General features: G+C 34.8%; 2 protein-coding genes across 2 annotated transcripts; both read left to right on the plus strand.

Annotated features, from left to right (window-relative positions):
* Positions 1-2428: 2428 nt before the first annotated feature.
* Positions 2429-6539, plus strand: LOC103497068 (PHD finger-like domain-containing protein 5A). The gene is made up of 2 exons (XM_008459140.2): positions 2429-2630; positions 5903-6539. Exon 2 carries the CDS (start codon positions 5951-5953, stop codon positions 6281-6283), a length of 333 nt encoding a protein of 110 aa, XP_008457362.1. The 5' UTR covers positions 2429-2630; positions 5903-5950; the 3' UTR covers positions 6284-6539.
* A 2873-nt stretch (positions 6540-9412) lies between these two features.
* LOC103497069 (protein PSY1-like) lies at positions 9413-11892 on the plus strand. Its single transcript, XM_008459141.3, has 3 exons — positions 9413-9739; positions 11083-11175; positions 11648-11892. The coding sequence occupies exons 1-3, from the start codon at positions 9613-9615 to the stop codon at positions 11671-11673; spliced, it is 246 nt and encodes an 81-aa protein (XP_008457363.2). The 5' UTR covers positions 9413-9612; the 3' UTR covers positions 11674-11892.
* Positions 11893-24422: the final 12530 nt, after the last annotated feature.

Below are 24422 nucleotides of genomic sequence, written 5' to 3' on the forward strand. Positions count from 1 at the left end.
GTGTCACTTGCTCGATAATTATTATTGTTTTTAGTCCACTAAATCCTATTAGATTCATGTAAAGATATAACATTTAATCCAAAAGATACTGTAAAAATTATAGTCTAAAAAATCCAAAATTAGAGGTTGATAGTTATACTCACCCACCAATTTCAAGTTAGAAAGTCCAAAATCAAATAACTTCAAATTACTAAATTAAAATTAAACTTAAACATAGTAACTAAATACATACCTAATATTTTAGGCTCTATTTGTCAGAGTTCTCGTTCCCTATTTTCTGTTTTTATTTTTATATTTTTAAGAAATTAAGGTGTTTGATAACGTTTTTTGTTTCTTATTCTAAAAAGAAAGTAGAAATGTTTCTCATTTTATAAGAAATTATTGGAAAAAAAAAGTTTCTGATGTTTCATTTCACAGTTATTTCTATTGGTTTCTTTTTTTCTTCAATTTATTTATATTTGTTTTTTTCTTTTTTTAAATTATTTTTATTGGTTCATTTTTCTTTTTCTCAATTGTTTTTTATTTATTTTCTTTTCATTTTTCTCAATTATTTTATTGATTTTATTTTCTTGTTTTTCAATTATTTTTATTAGTTTTCTTTTTTTTTTCGATTATTTTTAGGAAAGTTTTCATGAATATAACAAAATACTAAATTACGGCACGTGTAACAAAATTCATTTAGCCATTTTTTAAATATTTCACCTTTGTTCTTCATCTTTTTTTTGCGATTTTTTTATCGTCCTTCTTCTTTACTCTTCTTTTTTTTGCCGTTACGATTTCTTTCCATCTTTCTTCTTTTCCTCTTCTTTTTTTACGTTTTTTTATGTCTTTTTTTCGTTACGTGCATCGTCTTTCTTATTTTCCTCTATTCTTTTGCGTTGTTTAGATTTTGGTAATTAAATCTGGTTTTTTTCTATTGTCTTTCTTTTTTTTTGTTCTTTTTTAAGTTGTTTAGATGAGAGTAACCAAATCTAAAAGATCGTGATTAAAGAATAAAAAAATTGTTAGAAAAATGTAAACGTGTACCAAATTTTGAAAAAAAATCGTTTAGATTTGACTACACATCGTGTAACCAAATTAAACAATAGAATTAAAAAAATAAATGTTTAGATTTAAATATCTAAATCTAAACGATCGTGTAGCAAATATATTACGCTTGACGAGGCATTTTTGGTATTTTCCATGGTGGACCTGTGAGTTTTTTTTTTTCATTTTTAGAATTGTTGTAAATATTTTGCCGCTTATATTCTTGAAAAGACCCCTTGTTTTTTTTTTTTTCCAATTATTTTTATTGCTTTCATTTTCCTTTTTCTCGATGATTATTAATTGTTTCCTTTTTATTTTTCTTAATCATTTTTATTGGTTTTCTTTTCCTCTTATCTTCGTAGTCTTCCCAAAATAATCATCATCTTCCTCTTTCACTCATCTTCTTCCTCTGTACACCGTCTTCCTCTTTGCCTCTCATCGTCTTCCTCTACAATCCGGACCCGGACTGTTCCTCTTAGTCGGACTGTTCCTCTTAGTCAGACTGTTCCTCTTCGTCGGATCCATAGTTTTTGCTTGATTGTTCCTCTTTGTCGGATCCATAGTTTTCGTCTGACTCTTCCTCTTCACTGGATCCATAGTTTTCGTCTTCCTCTTTGCAGTTAAATGTTAAATTTTGTTTTGTTTCTTTCTATTTTGAATATTTAAGACATAATAATTTAAAATTGATATTATATTCTAGATGTCACAAAATATCGACGAGGTTGTTAAAATTGATGGATTAAGAAGTGAGTCGACATCATCTAAGAGAAATGACTCGAGTGAGAGATGATATTATCAATCAAATTTGACAATATTTGAAGGATAGATACAATTTTATGTTTATGTATTATTTTTATTTGTGCATCAGTCCTTCTATTAAATGAATAAACTTTTGATAATTTTGTTTTCTATGTTTGATGGATGACTTATATTTTTGTTTAATGTTTAATTGAAGTAAATGTAAAAAATAAAAAATAAATCTATAAGAAAATTAGGAAACAAGAAACTGTTATCAAACACATCTTTTGTTTCTATTTCTTTTTTCAAGAAACAATAAAAAAACAGTTATCAAACACATTTATGTTTCTTGTTCTAAAAAAAAAAGAAAAAAAAGAAGAAATAGAGAATAGGGAGCAAAGAACAATAAACAGAGAATAAGAACGTTAACAAACGGGTCCTTAGTATCCATTTGAAATTTCGAACAAAAAGAAAATATTTTTCAATGTTAAATTTCAAAGGCAATTATGTTTAAAAAAATTATTAAAAAGTAATATAAATTAGAAAGGATTAAAAAGCGAAAAAAAAAAATAAAAAAATCTATGCAGGTCATAAGGTGGGGCCCAATTTGTAAAATAAATAAATAAAAAGAATAAAAACTAAAACAAAATAAAAATGAATAAAATGTAAGAGAAAAACCCTAAACTCTTTCATCTGTGCTCAAAGCCCACTTCTTCTTCTTCCTCTTCTTCTTCTTCTTCAGGACGTCTCCTCCTCCTTTTCAGCAGCTCAGCCTCGCCTCCGCGGTCGCCGTCTACTTTCTTCTGTTCGTGCCGCCGGAGCCTCCCCTAGCGGTTTTTTACTGATTTTCTCACCCATTATTACTGGTATTCTCCCAGTTTCCATCTACGTTTTTGCTCTCACTTGAAAAACAACAATTAGAACTTTTCTGATGAAGAATAAAGGATTTGTTTGATTTTTTTCTCATTTAATTTATAGCTGGATTGATTAATCGAACAACTTTATTCTTTTTTATATTTGTAGATTATAGTTGGGAAATGGACAATGGATTTTTTTCCCTTGTTCTTCGAAAACTGAAATTCTCTCTCTCCCTCAGATTAGCCAATAAAATGTTTAATAATCCTTTGAATTTATTGGAACAATGGGATTGTATATGCTCTGTACTTCATGTGCTTGATTCTAAAAATGGAGGTCTTGAATTGGATTAAAGAATCTCCGCCACTTTTACATATGGTACAGACCAAGAAACGTTGGGTTGAAACCTTAAGCTAATGACATAATGTTAGCCGGACCTGTCTATCTCTCTCTTTTGCCACCAAACTATCTGTGGCATTGAAGGAGAAAAAGAAATGGGGCAGGGGATGTCTAATGGTGCTAGGGTTGGGGTCATTTTCTAGTGTTTCATAGTTGGAATTGGGTAATTGCTTCTATGATTTCTAGGGTTACGGTTTATGTGGGATAAAGAATGAAGAAAGAGAGGAAGAAGAAGAAATGGAAACAAGAGACAGAGAGTTGTAGTTATTTTTGTTGCCAGGTTACCAAAATTAATATACAAACTAATAGTTAGACACGTAATTGGTAACCTAAGCATCTAACTTGCTCAGTTGCTGCCAACCTAAGCAGAACTCAGCTACTTAAGGCACACATTCTTGACCGAGAGAAAAAAGAACTTGCTGAGTTACTGTTAGGATACCACTTGACAAGATTCAAGAATACTCAAGAATAACTAGATCAACAATGAACATCAAAAGAAAGGAATCTATGAAAATTTGCTGTGATATCATAAGGTAAGTACCGAGACCATATAGCCTTTCGAGAGATCTAGTCTCTCACTAATTCCCTAAAGGAAATCTGACAAAATTCTTCACACCTTGTTTCCAAGTTCCCAACTTTTTCTAACTAAAAGCCTACTTACTATCTAATTACTAATATGCTCCTTCTAATAACCATGCCAATATTCTACAAATAATCCTACCTAATGGAAGAAGGTTCTTTGGGCTTATTAACTTGTTGTTGTTGTTATGTCAATATGCTTGTGTTTAATGAAACTTATGAACATAGGCACAATCAAAGTGTGAACATAGATAGGCACAACCAAAGTGTGGTGAAATTTTAAGGAGATAGGAGATTGAATTTTAATGTACATCTTTCCAAATGAAATGCTTTTTTGGAAATAGATGATGTGCATCTGTGATCTGTCTAAATGATTCTTCTCTTCTTCTTCTTCTTCTTCTTCTTGTGTCTATATGCTTGTATTTAATGGAACTTATGAACGTTGGCACAACCAATGTGTGGTGAAATTTTAAGGAGCTAGGAGATTGAATTTTAATGTGCATCTGAATAAATAAAATGCTTTTTTTTGGAAATAGATAATGCACATCTGTCTAAAGGATTCTTTTTCTTCTTCTTCTTCTTGCTTGTGTTTATCGAACTTGTGAACGTAGGCACAACCAAAGTGCGGTGAAATTTTAAGGAGATAGGAGATTGAATTTTAATGTGCATCTGTCTAAATGAAATGTTTCTTTTGGAATAGATAACGTGCATCTGTCTAAATGAAAACAATCAGAGGATTGAAATGCTAATAATTGAAAATATTTTATTTTGTTGTATTACTATAACAATGTTCAAATGCTCCTAAATAAACAGGCATGGAGAACATGTTCAAAATTGTGAAACAGTGACAACTAAGGAAGTGTGATTAGTGCCTTTACCTACTGGCTAATTTTGCTGACCTAGCTCTGTTTTTTCTATTTTTCCCTTGGAGGGATGATTACATGAGTCTGAATAGGATTGTAATGGTTGGAGAGCTTTGTGATAAGTTCTACAGTGGAGGTTTATTCAATCCATACGTTTTCAAGTTGCCATCTAAGAGACTTGTCATCAATATTCACCATCCTAGTTTTTTTTTAAGATGAAGCCAACAACTTTCATTGGTGATTCTCATAATTGAATGGAGTCATACACCTTTTGGTCTTAATCTTGCTTGCATCCTCGGGTTTATTTGAAGAACTCAAGGATATAGTGGTACAACCTATTGAACAAATGATTCTACACGTTTTCAGTACTCTTGAATGCTTTGATCTCGATTATCTTTCCCCCTCGTATAGGCCATTTTTTAAAAGCAAAAACTATTTATGAAAAGCCACTTTTATTGAAGGAAAAAATGAAGGAAGATATAGGATTTCAAAACAGAAGTCTTAGGGAGATGGGCAACACAAAAAGGGCTTTAGCTATGTAAAAGAAGACTAAAAGTACAATTAGAAAGAGACTTGGTCACTGAATTCCGGAGGGAAACATAGAATCTAACGAAAGACCAAACATCTCTCCAAGAACTCTTTTGAGTCCTGACTTGGGGTATTCATTGGTTGTTTGACATCGATTTTGGGCTAGAACCAATTCCAACTAGTTGGTTTTTATTGGTTGGTGATGATCGGTTTTTAAGAAATAGGATGCGCTGATCGAGTGACCACATCAGCAGTCGGTCGGTTTTGGTAGTCATCATAGTAAGTGCGGACCTCTAAAAAGAAGAGAACAAGAAAAGAAGAAGAGAATAAGAAAAGAGAAGAATTGGCAAACTCCAACCTGTTGGTCCATGATTTTGTCAAGTTTCCAGTTAAATTATTCACTTGGTATTTGGAAATTCCAACTTCATTGTGAATATATAGTAGACCCCATATTTTGGATGCATATTTTGTTGGTTTTTTTTTAAAACAGTAGCTTTTTATGAAGATTGGATTTTAAGTTCGGTTCTAGTCTATGCAGTTTTACATCATATTTAGCCTGTGCTTCAATTTCAATGACCAAATATCAAGATATGCAACAGTCGTTTGCATTTGTAACAGTGCAACTATAATGATCCTTTACTCAAATATGAAGTGATAGAAGATGATCTTATTGCCTGTGGTTAGACGGTCGATGTGAATTATGCCATCCGTCTACGAACTAGAAAGATGTAAACAAATATATGCATACATTAGGAATTGCTATTCTCCCATCGGTTTTATTTTATTTTAAATTATTATTATTATTTTTATTTGGTTAATTCATATGCCTAACCGTTTATTTTCTTAAAAGAGTTACCTTAGTCGGGGTTCATGAGATTAATTTTAACATTTCAAGTTTGAAAACATGTCTTCAGGTTACAAATTTTACTGGGACTTGATAGATTGTTGCGGTTGCATAAGCCATGGCCAAGCATCATCCTGATTTGATAATGTGCAGAAAACAGCCAGGAATTGCAATTGGCCGCCTATGTGAGAAGTGCGATGGGAAGTGTGTAATCTGTGATTCTTATGTCCGACCCTGTACGCTTGTTCGTGTTTGTGACGAATGCAATTACGGGTCTTTCCAAGGCCGTTGTGTGATCTGTGGAGGAGTAGGAATTTCAGATGCTTACTACTGCAAAGAGTGTACACAGCAGGAGAAAGATAGAGATGGATGCCCAAAGATTGTTAATTTAGGCAGTGCAAAAACAGATTTGTTCTATGAACGTAAGAAATATGGGTTCAAGAAACGATGAAGCAAAAACACATTGAGTTTCCTTCCTAAGATGGATCTTACTGTAATATGATGAATTTCTGACATCTAATCTCAAAACTCTCTTAGACATGTATGTATATGCTGATGAGTCAGAATGAGAACAGTTGTTGGGGCTAAGGCTATTCATAAGAATTAAAACTTTATCGATTGTATTGTGTCTTTGAGTACAACTGTGGCAGACAGATTGAACCATCGACTTTTAAGATGGTAATTAGTATTTTATTCGTTGTCGATTATATTGGTGTTGAATGATTGATCTGCTTGGGTCGACAAGGAGGGAATCCATCAAAATTGAGGTTTGACGTCAATAAATCTGTCTTCAACTTGAACTAGTGATGATGCAAGGAGAAGAGGCCCCTCCATCCTTAAAAGGAGGGCAAAGGAGTAACATGCTCAAAGTCAACCAATATACAGTTAATTTTTTTTTGGAACCATAGTTGATGGGATGGACAGGTTTGAGATTTGTTAGTGTTGCTTTTTATGGCTGTTGCTAGTGGAAGTTCTTTGAATGTTTTTTTATGCTCCATGTTCTTCACTTTTAGACTCAAAGAGAGAGGGCAATGGCTCTTTCCAGTTTCCATTAATGGTAATGGTAGGTTTTCACAATGTCATAACTCATAACGCAACATCCACTTTTAAGATTGTGACATAGGTCTCATCATAAGTTTATCACTTGTGAGTTTTCTATTCAACTAATGATTTATTATTCAGAATGACTTTGCACTGTGTATTTGCTTTTGGTTTCAATTTTGGTCTTGTTCTCTTGGAAGTTCTAATCTCTAGATTTTATTTAGCAACCATCATAGTGACTATTTGAAACCAAGTCAACATTGATTTATTTCGGTCTCCTCACTTTTAAATTGTCTATTTCAATTCCATACTTCATAGAATTTTAGTTATACAAATTATTCACTCATTTTCAAAATCTAGCAATAAATTTATATTAAAAATTTTTAAAATCTACGCTAAAATTTTACAATGTATATTAATTGTCAACGACTAAATTGATATACAACAACTTCAAAATAGGTTACTACTTAGTTGTGTTTTACACATACATTCAATAGTTTTGAGAGAGTTCCATTGAATGGTATGGTCTATCTTTTCTCAAATACATCTCTTCCCACATCTTGTCTAAAATATTCCAAAATTAGTTTCATGTCCAAGTATAAAATTAAACAAGAATATTCAAACTCAAATTGTATCCATCCATTATTTGGTTGAGGTGTGGAGTGGAATAAATCAAGTTTGAAAAAACTTGAAACTTAAAAGCATTATTTGATATATTCTCAAAGTCAACTAAACAGAAATGGTAAGATGGTTCAAACATAACATGGTATGAAAATTGAAATCTAGTTTTTCCTCGTCAAAAAAATATCTCATACTACGATAATATCGATAAAATTTTTCTATTACACTTTTATATTTATAGTATGGATGTAAGAATGATATGATAAGTCAAATGTTAAACAAGATCGATTATTGCATTATCATAGTTCTTTTCTTTTAAAAAGAAAATTTGCTTTTGAGTGTATTGTGGTTGCATTATTTGGACCCTCATCTCTAAAAAGCACTGTTTGTGACTGCCAAAATCCAAAGCTTTTGACTTTGGAACAGATTTTCCCAACTTCGTTTACACCAACTTCGAAGCTCCGAATATAATAACCATTATTGGTGCAATTTAATTTGAGCACATTTTAGCCTTCTTCTGATCAATTTCAAAGTCAAATTCCATACAGTGCTGTGGTGAGAAGGAGAGAAAAAAAAAAAAAAAAAACTCCCATGTAAGTTTTCGAGTCGTATTTTCATTTTAGCTTTTGAGTTCACCGATAATTTAACATAAAACAAGACAAGACTCGTTTGGTCTAAATTGAGCCAATCATGCATCATCTTAAACGTACTGGTGCCCCTTATTTTTAACTCAAACAAATTTATACAAGACAACAAAATTCTATAAATTTCCATAATAATGTGATATTGTTCGGTTCGAGTATAGATTTTTGTGACATAATAAGTATCATAACTCACCGATAATGTGTAAAATGTTTATATTTATTGATTTAAATATATTCTTCTACAATTATTTTTCGAACATCAACGATTTCTATAAAATTTAGCCTTCAAACCTTTTTCTATCAACATCAACGTTTTAAGTTCTTAGTTAATTGATGTTGCAACAACGTTGGATGTTTAAAGTTTAATACCATTGAACTATCACATGGTTCTATTAATTATATGTAACTGACAAAACACATTTACTTCCACAAATATACCTAACATCATAAATACTATATAGATGAAGTTTTAATTGTATGTATTAAATCTTTTACATGATTTTGGCTTAGATGATTGAATTATTTTTATTAACCATATAATAGCTACATATACCTTAATTCATCAATCATAATAACTAATGCAAACCCCACTGCTCAATGTTTTCTTTCATGTAACCAAAATAATGAAATTGTAACCAATATAATTATATACGTAAGTTCAACTAAACAAGAGTTAAAAGAGAGAAAATTGAGAGTTTGTAAGTATACTTTAGGGTCAAATCATATAAAAGTACTCACAAAATAATTTTGGAGTAATTAAATAAGATTTGGTTTTAATTCTTAAATTATAAAATTCCTGCAAAAAAAAAAAAAAAAAAAAACCCTTAAGAGAATTTTTCATTAAAATGCTTGATTAAAATTTAGACTATAAACCAATAAGATGCATACATGACATCATTTACGATGTTAAATGTGTAAAATTTTGAACGATATGAATAACTACTTCAAGTCTTTAAATTGTTGAAATTGAGCTACAAAATGATGTTATGTTGTACTTTTCATTTTAACGAAAAATCACTGTTTCATGCATACACATACACAACGTGCATGCACACACACAAATGACAAATTAAGGTCCCGTAATTTGGATCAACGCGAGAAAAAATATGTTTTTTCAAAAAATTCATTTTCATTTAAATATTTTTCGTAAAACCAGATTAATATGCACTTGAAAAACTACTTTTGATTCCTGGTTGTGAGTATTTGTCAAAAACTCTAATTTCTATTTATTAATTTTTAAATTAAACACCTAAATTTAAATTTAGTAATTCTCTTAAAACAATAGTCCATATCAAAAACTTTATTCATCACAGTAGTATGCAACCAAACTAAAACAAAAGAAGAAAAGGAAATCCCATTTTTCTTCTCAATCAAAAATCTATAAATAAGGGTCCTTTGGCTTTGGCTTCTCCATTCATTACTTTTCTCTTTTGTATTGAAAATAGAAGGTGAGGAGAGGTAGAGATATATATTAATGGCTTCTTCTTCTTCTCCTCGACTTTCCTTTTACTTCTCTTTCTTGCTTCTCCTCCTCCTCACTACTGCCATGGTAGCTTCTGCCGCTCGCCATGCACCTCCAATTCCAATTTCGAGCAATGAGAGTAAGAACGGAACCCTTTCCTAGTTCTTCTCTTCTTCACCTTTGTTCATTTTCTTTCCTTTAATCTAAATTTGTCATTTAACATAGGGGTATAAATGGGTAATGGGGTTGAGGGACATTTTCAATCCAACCTATATTTTCAACTTAGTTGGTTGACAATCCAAATAATCCGAATTATATTCCCAATCCAACCCAACTCAACCCTTAATGCTTGGGTTTAGTTAGTATTTCCTTTTTCATTCCTAATTTTTAGGATTTAAAATTGTTGCACGACCACGATAAATACTCACATCCAAAGATTCAAACATCCATGAATTCAAAGTTTCAAATATTTACAAAAGTTTAACATTCCAAACATTATTGTAATATTAAATAAATAATAAAATATCTATAATATAAATATAAATAAATATAGATATATTATTATTTCGGGTTGGGTTGACACAAATTTTCCAACCCCTAACCCAAGACTTAATTTGACAAAAATCAAATTTTCAACCCAACTCATATAATATGGGTTAGATAGTATTGGTTGTCAGATTATTTGGATTATTCTTACACACTTAATATAACTTTTTTTTAATTTGATAGTTTAACGTAGTATATGAGACATCGATATCTATTCCTATTTCTTGAATATAGAACTTTTGCATTCTTGGTTTATAAAATAATGGTTGAACTTGTCGGATTTTTTTTGTTCCAATGCATACAACTGATTAAAGATGTCTGGCCTCTCAATTTAATTTTTACGTAGAATCAGGGAAAATAAAATTCTGGTTATTTTGCATTTCGAATTTCAGAGTTTCATTAAGTCAAAATTTATTCTTTTTACTTTAAATTGATTTTATATTTAATCAATCAAAGTTAATAATTTTCTAGATGGTCATCAAATAATAATAAATTTTGTAAAAACATAAAATAATATTATACGTGTTTGAATTCTAAAGATTTATAAAAAACCTAAGTAGCAAACAATATTTTTATATTTGGAAAAAGCAACATCGTGATTAAAATCAACAAAAAGTACTATTATTCTTAAGATTTACCGATAGTATTAAAAAAAAAAAATTATTCGAAAGTACATGAAATAAAACTCGAAATTAAATTAAAATAGTATGTATTTTAGGTATTATATTAAAAATTTAACATGGTGTCAAAATAGAAGGTTTTGAGTAATTGTCATGTCACATTCTTTCGTTTGTACATATATGATAATTAACCTCTAAGGTCTTAATGTTTAATTTTCAAGCTTTATAAACTATTGAACTTGTTTTATGGATTTATAGGTAATTTAATATGATTAATTATAAAGTTTTATGGTTAATTAAAAATGTATATATGTAGGAAATGATGAAGGGATGATTGGGTTACAAGACTATGGTGATGCACGTGCCAATCATAGACATGATCCTCACCATCCTCTAACTGTCAACAAAGGTCAGTTTCACCGTAGACATATCTATAATTGATGAATGGAAAATATACTCTTCAACTGTTTCGAGTCTCGTCACTTATTCTATATAAATATAGATTATTACTCGAGTGATGAAACTAATTGGTATATCATTGAATGCATGAGATGAATTTTTTTATTTATTTGGTTTCTTAATGGTTTAGAGTACAAGTCTCTAACTAAATTATTATTATTTAGATTATTAGTGACTTTATCTATTTAAATAAATGTATAAAAACTATGTGGTGAAGTTTTTTCGTACAAAAGAAAACTATACATTCTTGTAAATATAATATTTTTATACTTAATTGTACTCGAAATAAAACTATGAAAGTTTTTAACACATTCAAAGAGGTCGAAGTTGTTGATATTTCATATATACTTACGATTATAGCAAACCACCTAATAAAATTTGTTGTTATAATTATTATTTATTGATTTTTTTTTTTTTTGTAGGGAACAAGAAGGAATTGGATGGTTAATGAGAATTAGAGGATATTATAATGGCATTATGATCAAGTGGTGGAAGCAACTATTTGGTGTGTGTTGAGATAATTAATACAAGAAATAGAAATTTTTCACACACTATATGATATTTTTGCATATCCCTTTAGTTTTATATATATCAAATTTAAAAGATTATATATTGTAACTATTTACTAATTAACGTTAAGGTAATTAATTTTCTATTATTATCATTATATATGTCTATTGCTTTCTTCTCTCTCTCTCTCTCCATAGCTTAATTTTTGGTCATGTTTTTCAAGGATATATATAATTTTCAATTTAATAATTTATATTAATACATAGAGCTAAATGTTAAGGAAAAAAGGGTGTGTTGTTATTGATCAAAATTGATATATGAATGTTTAAAAAAATTCGTATTTGACTTTTTCAAATTATCTAAACGTTCAAGTTTCTATCTATTTAGCATTTAGTCCTTACATGTTAAGATTTGTCTATGTATATTTCTCTCCTCAACTTTTCAATTTGTTTTAAAGACTAATGCTGAAATGGTTAGATTATTGCCAAGTTAGTTTATTAAGAAAATGAAAGAGAAAAAAAAATTACATACATATATGTCAAGTATATATAACCGTTGAGATGCACTCATGTTGACTTAAATATTAATTTATGGTTCCATTTTTATTTAGATCGACCAATCTATGTTCATATTTAAAAGTTACTATATTAGATGTTGTAAGTTTTCACACATATAAATGAAGACTTTTTTTTATCCTTTTTCTGACATACAAACTTCGTAACTATCCATTCACTTTGGTTGGACCCCTTCATTCAATTTGCCTAAGTTTCAACAAATTAAAACCTTCAAATATACATATATAGTTTATTTCTTTCATTTGTCTTTATGTATAAATAAATATATGAACTTCTTCGCACTTCATATTCCATTACAAACCTTCCAAACAAAGAGTAAAGGAAAATCAATAATCTGATTGATATTATTTCAAAAGCTCGCTTCACTCTCTTTATCTTGTTCGAATCACGCTCCATTCATATACAAAAACCACTGATCAGTTATGGTAAATGACTATGACAAAAACTAATCTAAGATAAAAGTTGGTGTAAATAATTTCACTTGGGTGTTGAGAATAATGGAATGATATATATATATATATATATATATATATATATATATATATATATATATATGTATGTATATATATATATATGTATGTATATTATGAATGAAGAAATTAAAGATAGTATGGTAGTGAAAAAGAATGGAATTATTTTGTTTCCCTTTAATTTGGCAGCACATGTGTCAATGAGAAAGACAATTTAGATCAAAATTACTTTGTGGTAAGACATTTGGTATACTATTTTTTTCTTTCTTTAATCCTTTTGAAAAATGAAAAAGCATTTGATAGACTTTTACTTTTTTATTTTTTCTATGAAAATGAAAATGAAAATGTGTGTGGACTTTGGTTTCATTTTGCTTTTATTTGTGGAGGTTGTTCATCTCAAATATCTCCTTCCCATTAAAGTGATTTTTAGTATTAAGATAAAGAATTGCGAAGTTCTTCCATTTTTTTAAATGTAGAATTCTCAACAACATAATTTATTTTTTATTTATTTCTCATTATCGATTCATTCTCAAGGAATCCAAACTGAATTTATGAGGTTCATTTACATTTTAAGTTCGATTTTGGTATTTTTAAAGAATAAAAAAATAATTCGACTCGATTCAGTTTTGTTTTTTTTTTTTTTTATAAATTAAAAGCGATTTAATTTTAAATTCGGTTTACTCTTTTTTTAAATATATAAATATATAATAAAAAATTATATATATAGTAGTTAAAAACGGTTTGGTTCAGTATCAAATTTCTTTAAACCTTGTCGAACCGTAATTTTTGGTCTCATTGAGTTTTCTCGATTTGGGTTTAAAAAATAGTTCGGTTTTTGTGGTTTGAATGGTGACCCCTAGTAAGAAAAAATAGTAAAATACTGATAAAAATTATATTAAATAAATAAACACAAGATCGTTCAACAGTTTGATTTAGTATCACCTACTTCTGGAGGTAATGCTAATTAAAAAATCAAACGATTACAACATTTTACTTATATGTAAATATATAAATGAAAAATTAAATGGACAACATACAAATAATCTAACCTAGTGAACGATCACTTAAACCCGCCCTAGGTGTGAGGCTCACTCTCAACACGAACTTCTATCTTCCCGCCTTATTCAAATGAAAACCACTCCAAAGTTGGAGCTTATTCTCTGTTGTTGAACAACAAGGTTTCAGATTCATATATTAAGAGTACAATTTAGTATGCAACCTTGCTCTTACCTTCATGGAACAAAACACACACAACAACCCTAAAAGTTAAGAAACTAATATAATAATTGTATGAAGCAAAATTTCAAATTGGTATTTCTTTTTCATTATCAACATGTGAAAAGTGAAGATTCAATTAATCTTTTAATCTTTTGATCAAGAGTTAACGATATATAATCTAGTTGAGCTATAAAGTACTATCATAAATTTGTCGATGTTTAAATTAAAATAAGAATCTACATATATTTTTCAGGGCTCATCATTACTTGATCGATTGCATATAATATAATAACATATGGGTATGAGAATTATTTATACCCTCGAAGAAGTCTATGTGTGGATTGGAGATTGAACCTCTAACGTTGAGATTGATAGCAAATATTTGATATGATTTGTTGAGCTATTTCACTTAGATTTCTAAAGAAAAATCTTAACGTGTAAACTATATATGATTGTTGAGCTAAGATCGCGTCGACTTAAATGATAATTATCTATGTTTTTCTTACTTACAAATTATGTTTAGGTGGACCCATACTGCTGAACAACCTTCTATATTAGCAAAAAGTAATTATAGTAGTCATTTCAACAGCAAAGCTTAATTAAAAAATGTACGTACATTTTGTAACTTTTCACATTACAACCATGTTTTTTCCTTTTTCTGTACTTACCAAACTTAACAACACATTTCATCTATTTTTGCTCAATCACTTCATTAAAGTAAATCTATATATATATATTGATTTATGTGCTTCCTAATCTCCATTACCAATCATTCAAACAAAGACAAAACAACAACTAACATGGATTATTCCAAAGCACGTCTCGCCCTCTTCCTTCTGCTCTCGTTTGTCCTCGTTGCCTCGACTCGAATCATACCCTATTCAGGTACGTACGCAAAATTACTAATTAACCTATTTTTGTATAGTCTACATTTTTATAATGTGTAGAAAACTAAAATCTATCATATCAGAAAACCATGAAGCAGCGTATATGATAAATGACTATCCTGATCCGGGAGCTAATCCAAGACACCGTCCGCCACCCCCATCACGACAGTCCAAAGTTAGCATTGATAAGGGCAGCCACATTGGGAAGAGTCCTTAAAGAAATTTTGCTTGTTAGAGGAGGGAGAAAGCATCAGGAAGGAAGTTTAAAAAGAGAAATAATGACATTTTGAACCAATAATAGCACTATATAAATGTTATATTATTGATTTATATAATTCCCTGTAATGTTATCAAATTAATATAATAAATGCAAAATATAGTATGTTAATGAACTATATATATATATATATATATATATATATATATATATATATAAAGTTTGTACTGATACATGTCTCTCTATATATCTAATGAATAAATCTGCTCTCTATCTATATCCAATGGTAAAGAGATTTATGATAAGACATTTACCTTATTCCTTTTTTGACTCTTCTTTTAAATACACTCTTTTACAAAAGAACAATGATAAATGAAAATATTTATAAAATATAACATTTGGTAGATTCTTTCCAATTTTGTTATATTTTTATAATATTTTGGTTTATAAGATCTTTTGTTATATATATATATATACATATATATATATATATATATATATATATGCTTTTAATATTTATTTAAAAATGAAAACGGTTGGGTTTGGTTACATCTCACTTTACAAAATTTGTAGTCATTGATTTGTAGGTAAATATATGCTTCCTTATCTTAAATATCCTTTTCATTAAAATAATTTTTAATTATAATAGCTATTTTTCTTGTCTTATATAACGATTTTGAATTACATTATATTCATTGAATCAATTTAAGACTATCGACGAGATTGAATGCATTACTTTAATTAATTGCTACTACGGTTATATATATAAAGCATATATTTGATTTAGTGAATTTGTATTTCATATAATCCAAAAGATGGGAAAAGTTGAACTTAATTACTTTAGGTCTATTTATCTCATATTATAATTTTTCAATTTGTATAGAAAAACATATGAAGTTGTATTATACTTCTAAAAAATTAATCTCTTCAGGTGTACATCTTACTTTCACAAATAATTAATAGCAAACAATAATTTTATTTTGGGTGAATTTCTAAATTAAAAATCTGTTTTCATTACATAAGTCATAAAATATTGACTAGGTGTACTATGTTACGTTTATTTATTTTTAAATAATTGATCAACAATGAAAGAAAATTATAGTATTATTATGAATGTTGCATGCTCTTCAATCATCTAATTACATTCCTAAAACAACAAGCAAGGAATATAATGTGACGTAAATAGAGATCAACACATAAATATACAGAGTTCACTAACTTTGTATTAACTACGTCCATGAGGTAGAAAGAGAACAATATTTATTAGAAAGAATGTTTTTTAGAATATATAATTAACAAACAAAGTCACTAAACTAAAGCTAGAGAGTTTATATACTGCATTCTTTTCTGAGCCTTAACAAGACCCTTAGGGCCCGTTTGGGGTTAGGGTTGGGACTGTGGGCTTAGGTTAGCCCAACCCTAACCCCCGTTTGGGCCGAGGGTTAAGGAAACCCTAGCCCGTTTTCGTCTGCCGCTTCCAACGCCGATTCGCGTCTTCCCCCGTTTTCGTTAATCCGGTTTCGTTGTTCCCCTCAATCCATGTTCCATTTCTACGTTGAAACCGTGTTCAATCTTCTCCTCAACCCTTCTTCATCGAAAATATTTTCGTTTTTCTCTTCTTTCTGTCATCTCCCTCAATGAATCGACTTTGTATTGTTTCGTTTCGTCTTCTCCCTCAACGAATCGAGGGTTTCTGTTCGTTGTTTGTTGTTCACTCCATATCGTTTTGTTTCGTCTTCATCCTTTAATCCATTCCTTCCTTTTGTATCGTCTTCTCCATTTGTTTCATCTCCCTCAAGGAATCGACTGCGTGTTGTTTTCTTTCGTCTTCTCCCTCAACGAATCTAGGGTTTCTGTTCGTTCTGTGTTCTCCGCTCGATTTCGTTTTGTTTCGTCTTCATCCTTTAATCCATTTCGTTCGTTATGTCGTCTTCTCCCTCAACCATCCTAACCCGCACTTTCTGTTTCGTCTTCATCCTTTAATCCATTCCGACGTTGCATTTTCGCGATGAAATCCGATTTCGTTACGTCGAATCTCTCTCTGCATCTCTCTCATCCATCTCTCTCACTCCCGAAAGGACTTCTGTGTTTGTTGAAGCCGACGATTTCGTTGGCTCCGAACACGATTTCCTTTTGGAATCGTGGGTTTTGGCTCCTTCTTTACTCCTTGCCGCTCGCGGTTCCATTATGCGGCCGGGTGTTTCGCTTGGCATTTGGTGATTCCTTCACTGATAAGACAGAAACTTCACTCTGCCATTGGATGCCGATGGAGCTTGGTAGGGAGGTATTGGAGTTTTGAATCCATTTTTTTTAAAGCCGATGATGAGTTCCAATTTTGTGTAAAACTGATTTCTTTTGTAATGTATGTATTTCTTTGCATTCTGTCGTGTAACGCCCCGACAAATTTAACTTCTTTTTTAATATGTAAGTGTGGTTTGGAAAATTTGAATTTACTAGAAGAACCTTGTCATTTTGAAATTTCGATCAAAGAAGGTTTGGAATTTTTATTTTGTTTAGATATTAAGTATTTTATTTGGAAATAAATTGGTGAATTATTGTTAAATTAAAGGATGGTTGGTTAAGGGAGAGATGTGAGGGCCTAGTTGAGGATAAGAAGGAAATTTTGAGGAGATTTGGAGAGAGAAAAGATGGTTGGTTTTGATTTAATTAAAGGAAAAGAAAAGAGACTTTTTTCTATATAATTGAGCTTTGGAACCCGTGCATAAGAAAAAAAAAAAGAAACGAAAAGGGAAAAGGAAGAGATTTAACCCTAGCCGCCGCTCGCCGTCGCCGCCGCAACGTACTCGAGTCGCCCAAATCCTTCTCCTTCTCTTCGTCAGCTCAGCCGTCGCCGCCGCATTGAGTTGGGAAGGCGAAGCCGCGCTCGCCAGCCGTCGCCTTCACGGATCGTCGCCGCGTCTGTCCCATCGACTTCCAGCCGGCGCCGCGTCGCCAGAGATCCGCATGCCGCCGCATCTCGCATAGCCGAACCTTCAGCCGTCAAGCCCGAGCCGCATCTCGACCCGTCGCAGCTCCGTCGCATCGCCCTTCGTGACCCGAGCTGCACCGCCTGTCGCAGTCGTTACGCGCTTCCGACCCGATCACGACGGACGCCTTTGACCCGGAATCCGACCCGCGCCGCGTGCCTTCTGTAACGACCCAACTTTTCCGGACTAAGCTGAGGTCACTACCAAATATCAAAACTCGACCATTCAACATAAAATTTAAAACAGACCAGTTACGATTCATTAAAACATTAGAAACCTTACAAAAGACAGTTTCGGGCCCTATTTTAAATAATTAAAAAAAAAAATCACAAAATAAAATGTCAAGTCACCAGTCCAAAATCACAGTCAAAATATTCTGACAAAATACATAGCGGAAGCGAAAAGAAAACCGGACGCGTCCATATGGCCTTCACGCATCCTTCCTGCCTCTCGTCGGTCTGCCCCTCGCTGTACCCCTACCTGAAAAGTTAAAGAAGAGAAAGGGTGAGTATAAACATACCCAGTAAGGGACCCACTACTGGGCCCGTTAGGGGACAACAGTTAACTTCCTATTCGGGGGTACCCTACATATCAGTCTAGTGCTCCCGAAGGATGCACATATCAGTCTAGTGCTCCCGAAGGATGCACATATCAGTCTAGTGCTCCCGAAGGACGCACATATCAGTCTAGTGCTCCCGAAGGACGCACATATCAGCCTTGTGCTCCCGAAGGACGCACATATCAGTCTAGTGCTCCCGAAGGTTGCACATATCAGTCTTGTGCTCCCGAAGGATGCACATATCAGTCTAGTGCTCCCGAAGGATGCACATATCCGTAAGGCACACTACCCCATAGATGAAGCTAACCGTTACCCCTCAGTCCAAACTAAACTGTCTACATCAATCACATCCCTACGGCATTCATATCACAGTCCCGCCATAGGCTTTATCAGTCAGATAGTATAAGTTTAAACATCTACACCCTCAGTTGCTATATGCATTACCGATTCGCTCACCAATAGGGAAAACCTTAGGTCCAATCGACTAACCAACCAAAACCGGACTCACGGTCCATCCCCGTCCAAATTCCATGAACCACATCCAGACCAGTGTCCTACTACATACTGAACCGTAACTTTAGGGTCCATCAACATAAATTCTCAATCCAAAAATAGCAGTCACAGTATATTTTCATCAGACAAAATATAGTATCAGTACTTAACAGTCAACTTGCATACAGATATTCAGTACAGTCACTAACGTGTAATCTCCTGTGGATTACTACGGTTTCAGCCTGGACTCGGGGTCCAGTAGTAGGAAAACCCTTACCTGATACTCGGTTATGCCCCTCGATTGAATCCACGCTCAACAGATCAACCTAAACGAAAACACAACGGTTTTAGTTGATGACGTTAGTAGCAGTTGTTTTAAAAAGGTTATCCGTTGACTTACTCAAGGAAAGGAAGCTATCTCCAACCAGGTCTGCCGCGGAACCCGGGAACTTAAGCGTCAACTCTGTACTACCTTCAAGGGAGAAAAGTAGGGCCACATCTTAATCCAACATTCAAACTCGAATCGGACGAGGTAACATTAGGGAATTCATCAAAACAACCCTTACCGAAGACTCACCGTGAACCGAAGTGGAGGAAGGAAGGCTTAGGTGGCTCGGCTTGGCTCGGCTTGGACTCGGCTCGGCTCGGCTCGGCTCGGCTCGGCTCGGCTCGGCTCGGCTCGGCTCGGCTCGGTTCTCGGCTCGGCTCGGTTCGGCTCGGCTTGGCTCGGCTCGGCTCGGCTCGGCTCGGCTCGGTTTGGCTCGGCTCAGCTCGGCTCGGTTTGGCTCGGCTCGGCTCGGCTCGGCTCGGCTCGGCTTGGTTCTCGGCTCGGCTTGCTCGGCTCGCGGCTCGGCTCACGGCTCGGCTCACTCGGCTCGCGGCTCGGCTCGCGGCTCGCTCGGCTTGGGGCTCGGCTCGGAAAAGGATGGCGGCTCGGGTACGGCTTGGAACCGGGTCGGGTTAGCTTGGACGAAAACGGGCAGCACGGTTTTGTGGGTTCTTTCTTCCGGCGAACGACGGCGGCGGCGATTCGCGGACGACACACGAGGGACGCGGTTGGCTGCTTCGTGGAGCGGCAACGAGCGGCGGCAGATCTGCCGTTGTGTGAGGCCGAGAAGGAATCGGAAATGGATGGCTACGGCGGACGGTGCTCCCCTCTGTGTTCTGCCGGCGTCGGAAGCACGAGATGAGGACGGAGAGGATGGGCGATGGTGGCGGAGACGAAGGCGGCAGAGAAAAAGAATGGAGGGACACGACGATGATGCGGAAATGAAGAAGGAAGAGATGGAGACGGTGGATGGCGGCGTCGGGCGAGGAAGGAGAAAGAAGAGAAGAAGAAAAATAATTTCAGGGGGGGGGGGGGGGCTCGCGCGCGGGGCTAGGGTTCCTCCTCTCCCTTTTTTTTTTTAAAATATATATATATATATATGTTTATATATTAAATTAAGAAATTAATATTAATAATAATAATAAAATAAAAATAAAATAATAAAATTAATAATAATAATATTAAATATAATAAAAATAAAATAATGATATATATATATATATATATATATTTATATATATTGAATAAAATTTAATATAAATTTATAATAGAATATTAATATTAATTAATTATAATAATATTAAATAAGAATATTAATATTTATCTTAAATAAATAAAAAGAAGATATTAACATTAAAAATTGAAATAATAATTCCCGATGATAATAATCTAATCAATATTATATTATTATTTTATCGTTTTACCAAAACTCAAATTTCCGAACAATTCACCTAAAATGCTAAAATTTTACCTCGAACTTCGGGGCGTTACATTCTTCCCTCCTTAGGGAACTTTCGTCCTCGAAAGTTTTATTCCTCAAACAACTCGGGATAACGGGATCTCATGTCATCTTCTCGCTCCCATGTAGCCTCTTCTACCCGGTGATTCCGCCATAAGACTTTAACTAGGGGAATTTCTTTATTCCTCAACGTCTTCACCTCTCTAGCAAGCACCTCAACAGGTTGTTCAACATAGCTCAAGTTTTCATCAATCTCTAGTGGCTCGTAATCCACTACATGGGATGGATCTGGCACGTACTTCCTCAACATAGAAACGTGAAACACATCATGGACTGTCGAGAGTGATGGAGGCAACGCCAAGCGATAAGCTACAGGGCCAATCCGCTCCAGAATCTCAAACGGCCCAACAAAACGGGGACTCAACTTTCCCCTCCTTTCAAAACGCAAGACACCTCTCATAGGTGCTACCTTTAAGAACACTTTATCCCCTACCTCAAACTCAAGGTCCTTCCGCCTCACATCTGCATAACTCTTCTGCCTACTCTGAGCGGTATGCATGCGTGATCTAATCTTCTGTATCGCTTCGTTAGTAGACTGAACTAACTCAGGACCCATCAATCTCTGCTCACCCACCTCACCCCAGCAAACCGGGGATCTACAACATTTGCCGTACAAGGCCTCAAATGGTGCCATGCCGATAGTAGCCTGATAACTGTTATTATAAGCAAATTCCATCAAATGTAAGTGGGAGTCCCAGCTACCTGGAAATTCCAATGCACACGCTCGCAACATATCCTCTAAAACTTGGTTCAGACGCTCAGTCTGACCGTCAGTCTGTGGATGGAAAGCTGTACTAAAGTCTAACCTCGTGCCCATAGCAGTCTGCAAACCCTTCCAAAATTTGGAAGTGAAACGGGCATCTCTGTCAGAAACAATCGACACTGGCACTCCGTGTAATCTCATTATCTCAGACATGTACAACTGTGCCCACTTACTAGCAGTATAGGTGGATTTACCCGGAACAAAGTGCGCTGATTTAGTAAGTCTGTCCACCACAACCCAGATCACTGTAAATCCCCTCAGAGTTCTCGGTAGCCCGGTAATGAAATCCATGGACACGTTCTCCCACTTCCATTCCGGTATGCTCAAGGGTTGTAATAAACCCGCTGGTTTCTGCCTTGGTGCCTTAACCTGCTGACACACCAAGCATTTACTAACACATTCAGCTACTTCTCTCTTCATGTTACGCCACCAATAAACCCGCTTTAAGTCCTGATACATCTTCGTACTACCTGGGTGCATGGAAAATGGGGAACTGTGCGCCTCAGATAATAATTCTGTCTTAACCGCACTATCTGACGGGACACAGAGGCGCCTCTCAAACAACAGTCCACCATCAGAGGATAACGAGAACTCAGCCGTTTGCCCTGCCTCTGCTAGGCCACGTTTCTCAACCAGATAAGGATCGTTACTCTGAGCATCAATGATCTTCTGCCTCAAAGTCGGCTGTACCGTCAACTGGGCTAACTGCATAGTAACTGCACCCACTGACACTGCAATCTCAGCCCGCTCAAGATCCCGATGCAATGGGGCCTGTCGGGTAATAAGTGCTGCCGAATGTGATACCTTTCTACTAAGAGCATCAGCTACCACATTCGCCTTGCCTGGATGATACAGTATCTCACAATCGTAATCCTTCACTAACTCAAGCCATCTCCGCTGTCTCATATTCAATTCTTTCTGAGTAAAGAAGTACTTCAGGCTCTTATGGTCCGTGAAGATCTGTATCTTTTCGCCATATAAGTAATGCCTCCATATTTTCAAAGCAAAAACCACTGCTGCCAACTCTAGATCATGTGTAGGGTAGTTCTGCTCATGACTCTTCAACTGACGAGACGCATAAGCGACCACCTTACCCTGCTGCATCAAAACACAACCCAGACCCTTCTTGGAAGCATCACTATAAATCACGAAACTGCCCGAACCATCAGGTACAGTAAGAACCGGCGCGGTAACTAGCTTCTGTTTAAGGGTCTGGAAACTGTCCTCACATGCCTTGCTCCAAACAAAAGGAGCTCCCTTTCTGGTCAACTGAGTAAGAGGAGTAGCTATACGGGAAAAGTTCTCCACAAACCGTCGATAATAGCCTGCTAAACCCAGAAAGCTACGAACCTCACTGACTGTGGAAGGTCGGGTCCAACCGGTGACTGCCTCTATCTTAGCTGGATCCACAGAGACTCCATCCTTAGAAACCACGTGGCCCAGAAAGGACACCTGCTTCAGCCAGAACTCGCATTTCGAGAACTTTGCATACAACTTATTATCCCGAAGTGTTTGCAAAACCATACGTAAATGCTCCTCGTGTTCGGCCTCCGTCTTGGAGTATATCAAGATATCGTCGATAAACACAATCACAAAAGTATCTAGGAACTCCCTAAACACTCTGTTCATCAAGTCCATAAACACTGCCGGAGCATTCGTCAAACCAAAAGACATCACAATAAACTCCTAGTGTCCATATCTGGAACGAAATGCTGTCTTCGGTACATCCTCATCCTTAATTCTCAGCTGATGGTATCCCGACCGAAGATCAATCTTAGAGAACACTGTGGCTCCCTGTAACTGGTCAAATAGATCGTCAATCCTGGGCAAGGGATATCTGTTCTTTACGGTTACTTTGTTCAACTCCCTATAGTCAATGCACAGACGCATCGATCCGTCCTTCTTCTTAACGAATAAGACTGGCGCACCCCAAGGTGACACGCTCGGTCGAATGAATCCCTTATCAAGCAATTCCTGTAACTGTACCTTCAGTTCTTTCAATTCTGCGGGGGCCATTCTGTAAGGGGCTCTGGATATAGGGACCGTGCCCGGCTCCAACTCTATGGTAAACTCAACCTCCCTGTGCGGAGGTAACCCTGGAAGTTCCTCGGGAAAAACGTCCGGATAGTCCCTCACCACCGGTTCTGACGACAGGGATACATCCGCCTCTCTAGTATCCACCACACTCGCTAAGATACCCCAAGTACCCTGACTGAGCAGTTTACTGGCCCTGATGGCTGAGATTATCTGAGGCAACGACTTTGACCCTCCTCCCTTAAATTTAAAACTGGCCAACGAGGGAGGGTTAAACGTTACCTCCTTACGTGAACAATCTATGCTGGCGTGGTTAGCGGCCAACCAATCCATACCCAGGATTACATCAAAGTCCAGCATATCCAGAACTATCAGCGTTACTTCAATCACATGGCCTGATATCTCAATCTGGCATGCCTTCACCTTTTCTTTCGACCACATACATTCCCCGGAAGGAGTAGATACTGATAGAACATGGTGTAAGGGCTCTACCTCTAAGCGGGCATGCGACACAAATGCGGAAGAGATAAAAGAATGCGACGAACCCGAATCAAACAAAACTAAGGCGTAATGCCCCAACACTGGGAGCGTACCTGTCACTACTGTGCCTGCCTTCTCGGTCTCAGTCCTGTTGGTAG

This window comes from Cucumis melo, chromosome 12, assembly GCF_025177605.1.
Source record: "Cucumis melo cultivar AY chromosome 12, USDA_Cmelo_AY_1.0, whole genome shotgun sequence".
Classification (NCBI taxonomy): domain Eukaryota; kingdom Viridiplantae; phylum Streptophyta; class Magnoliopsida; order Cucurbitales; family Cucurbitaceae; genus Cucumis; species Cucumis melo.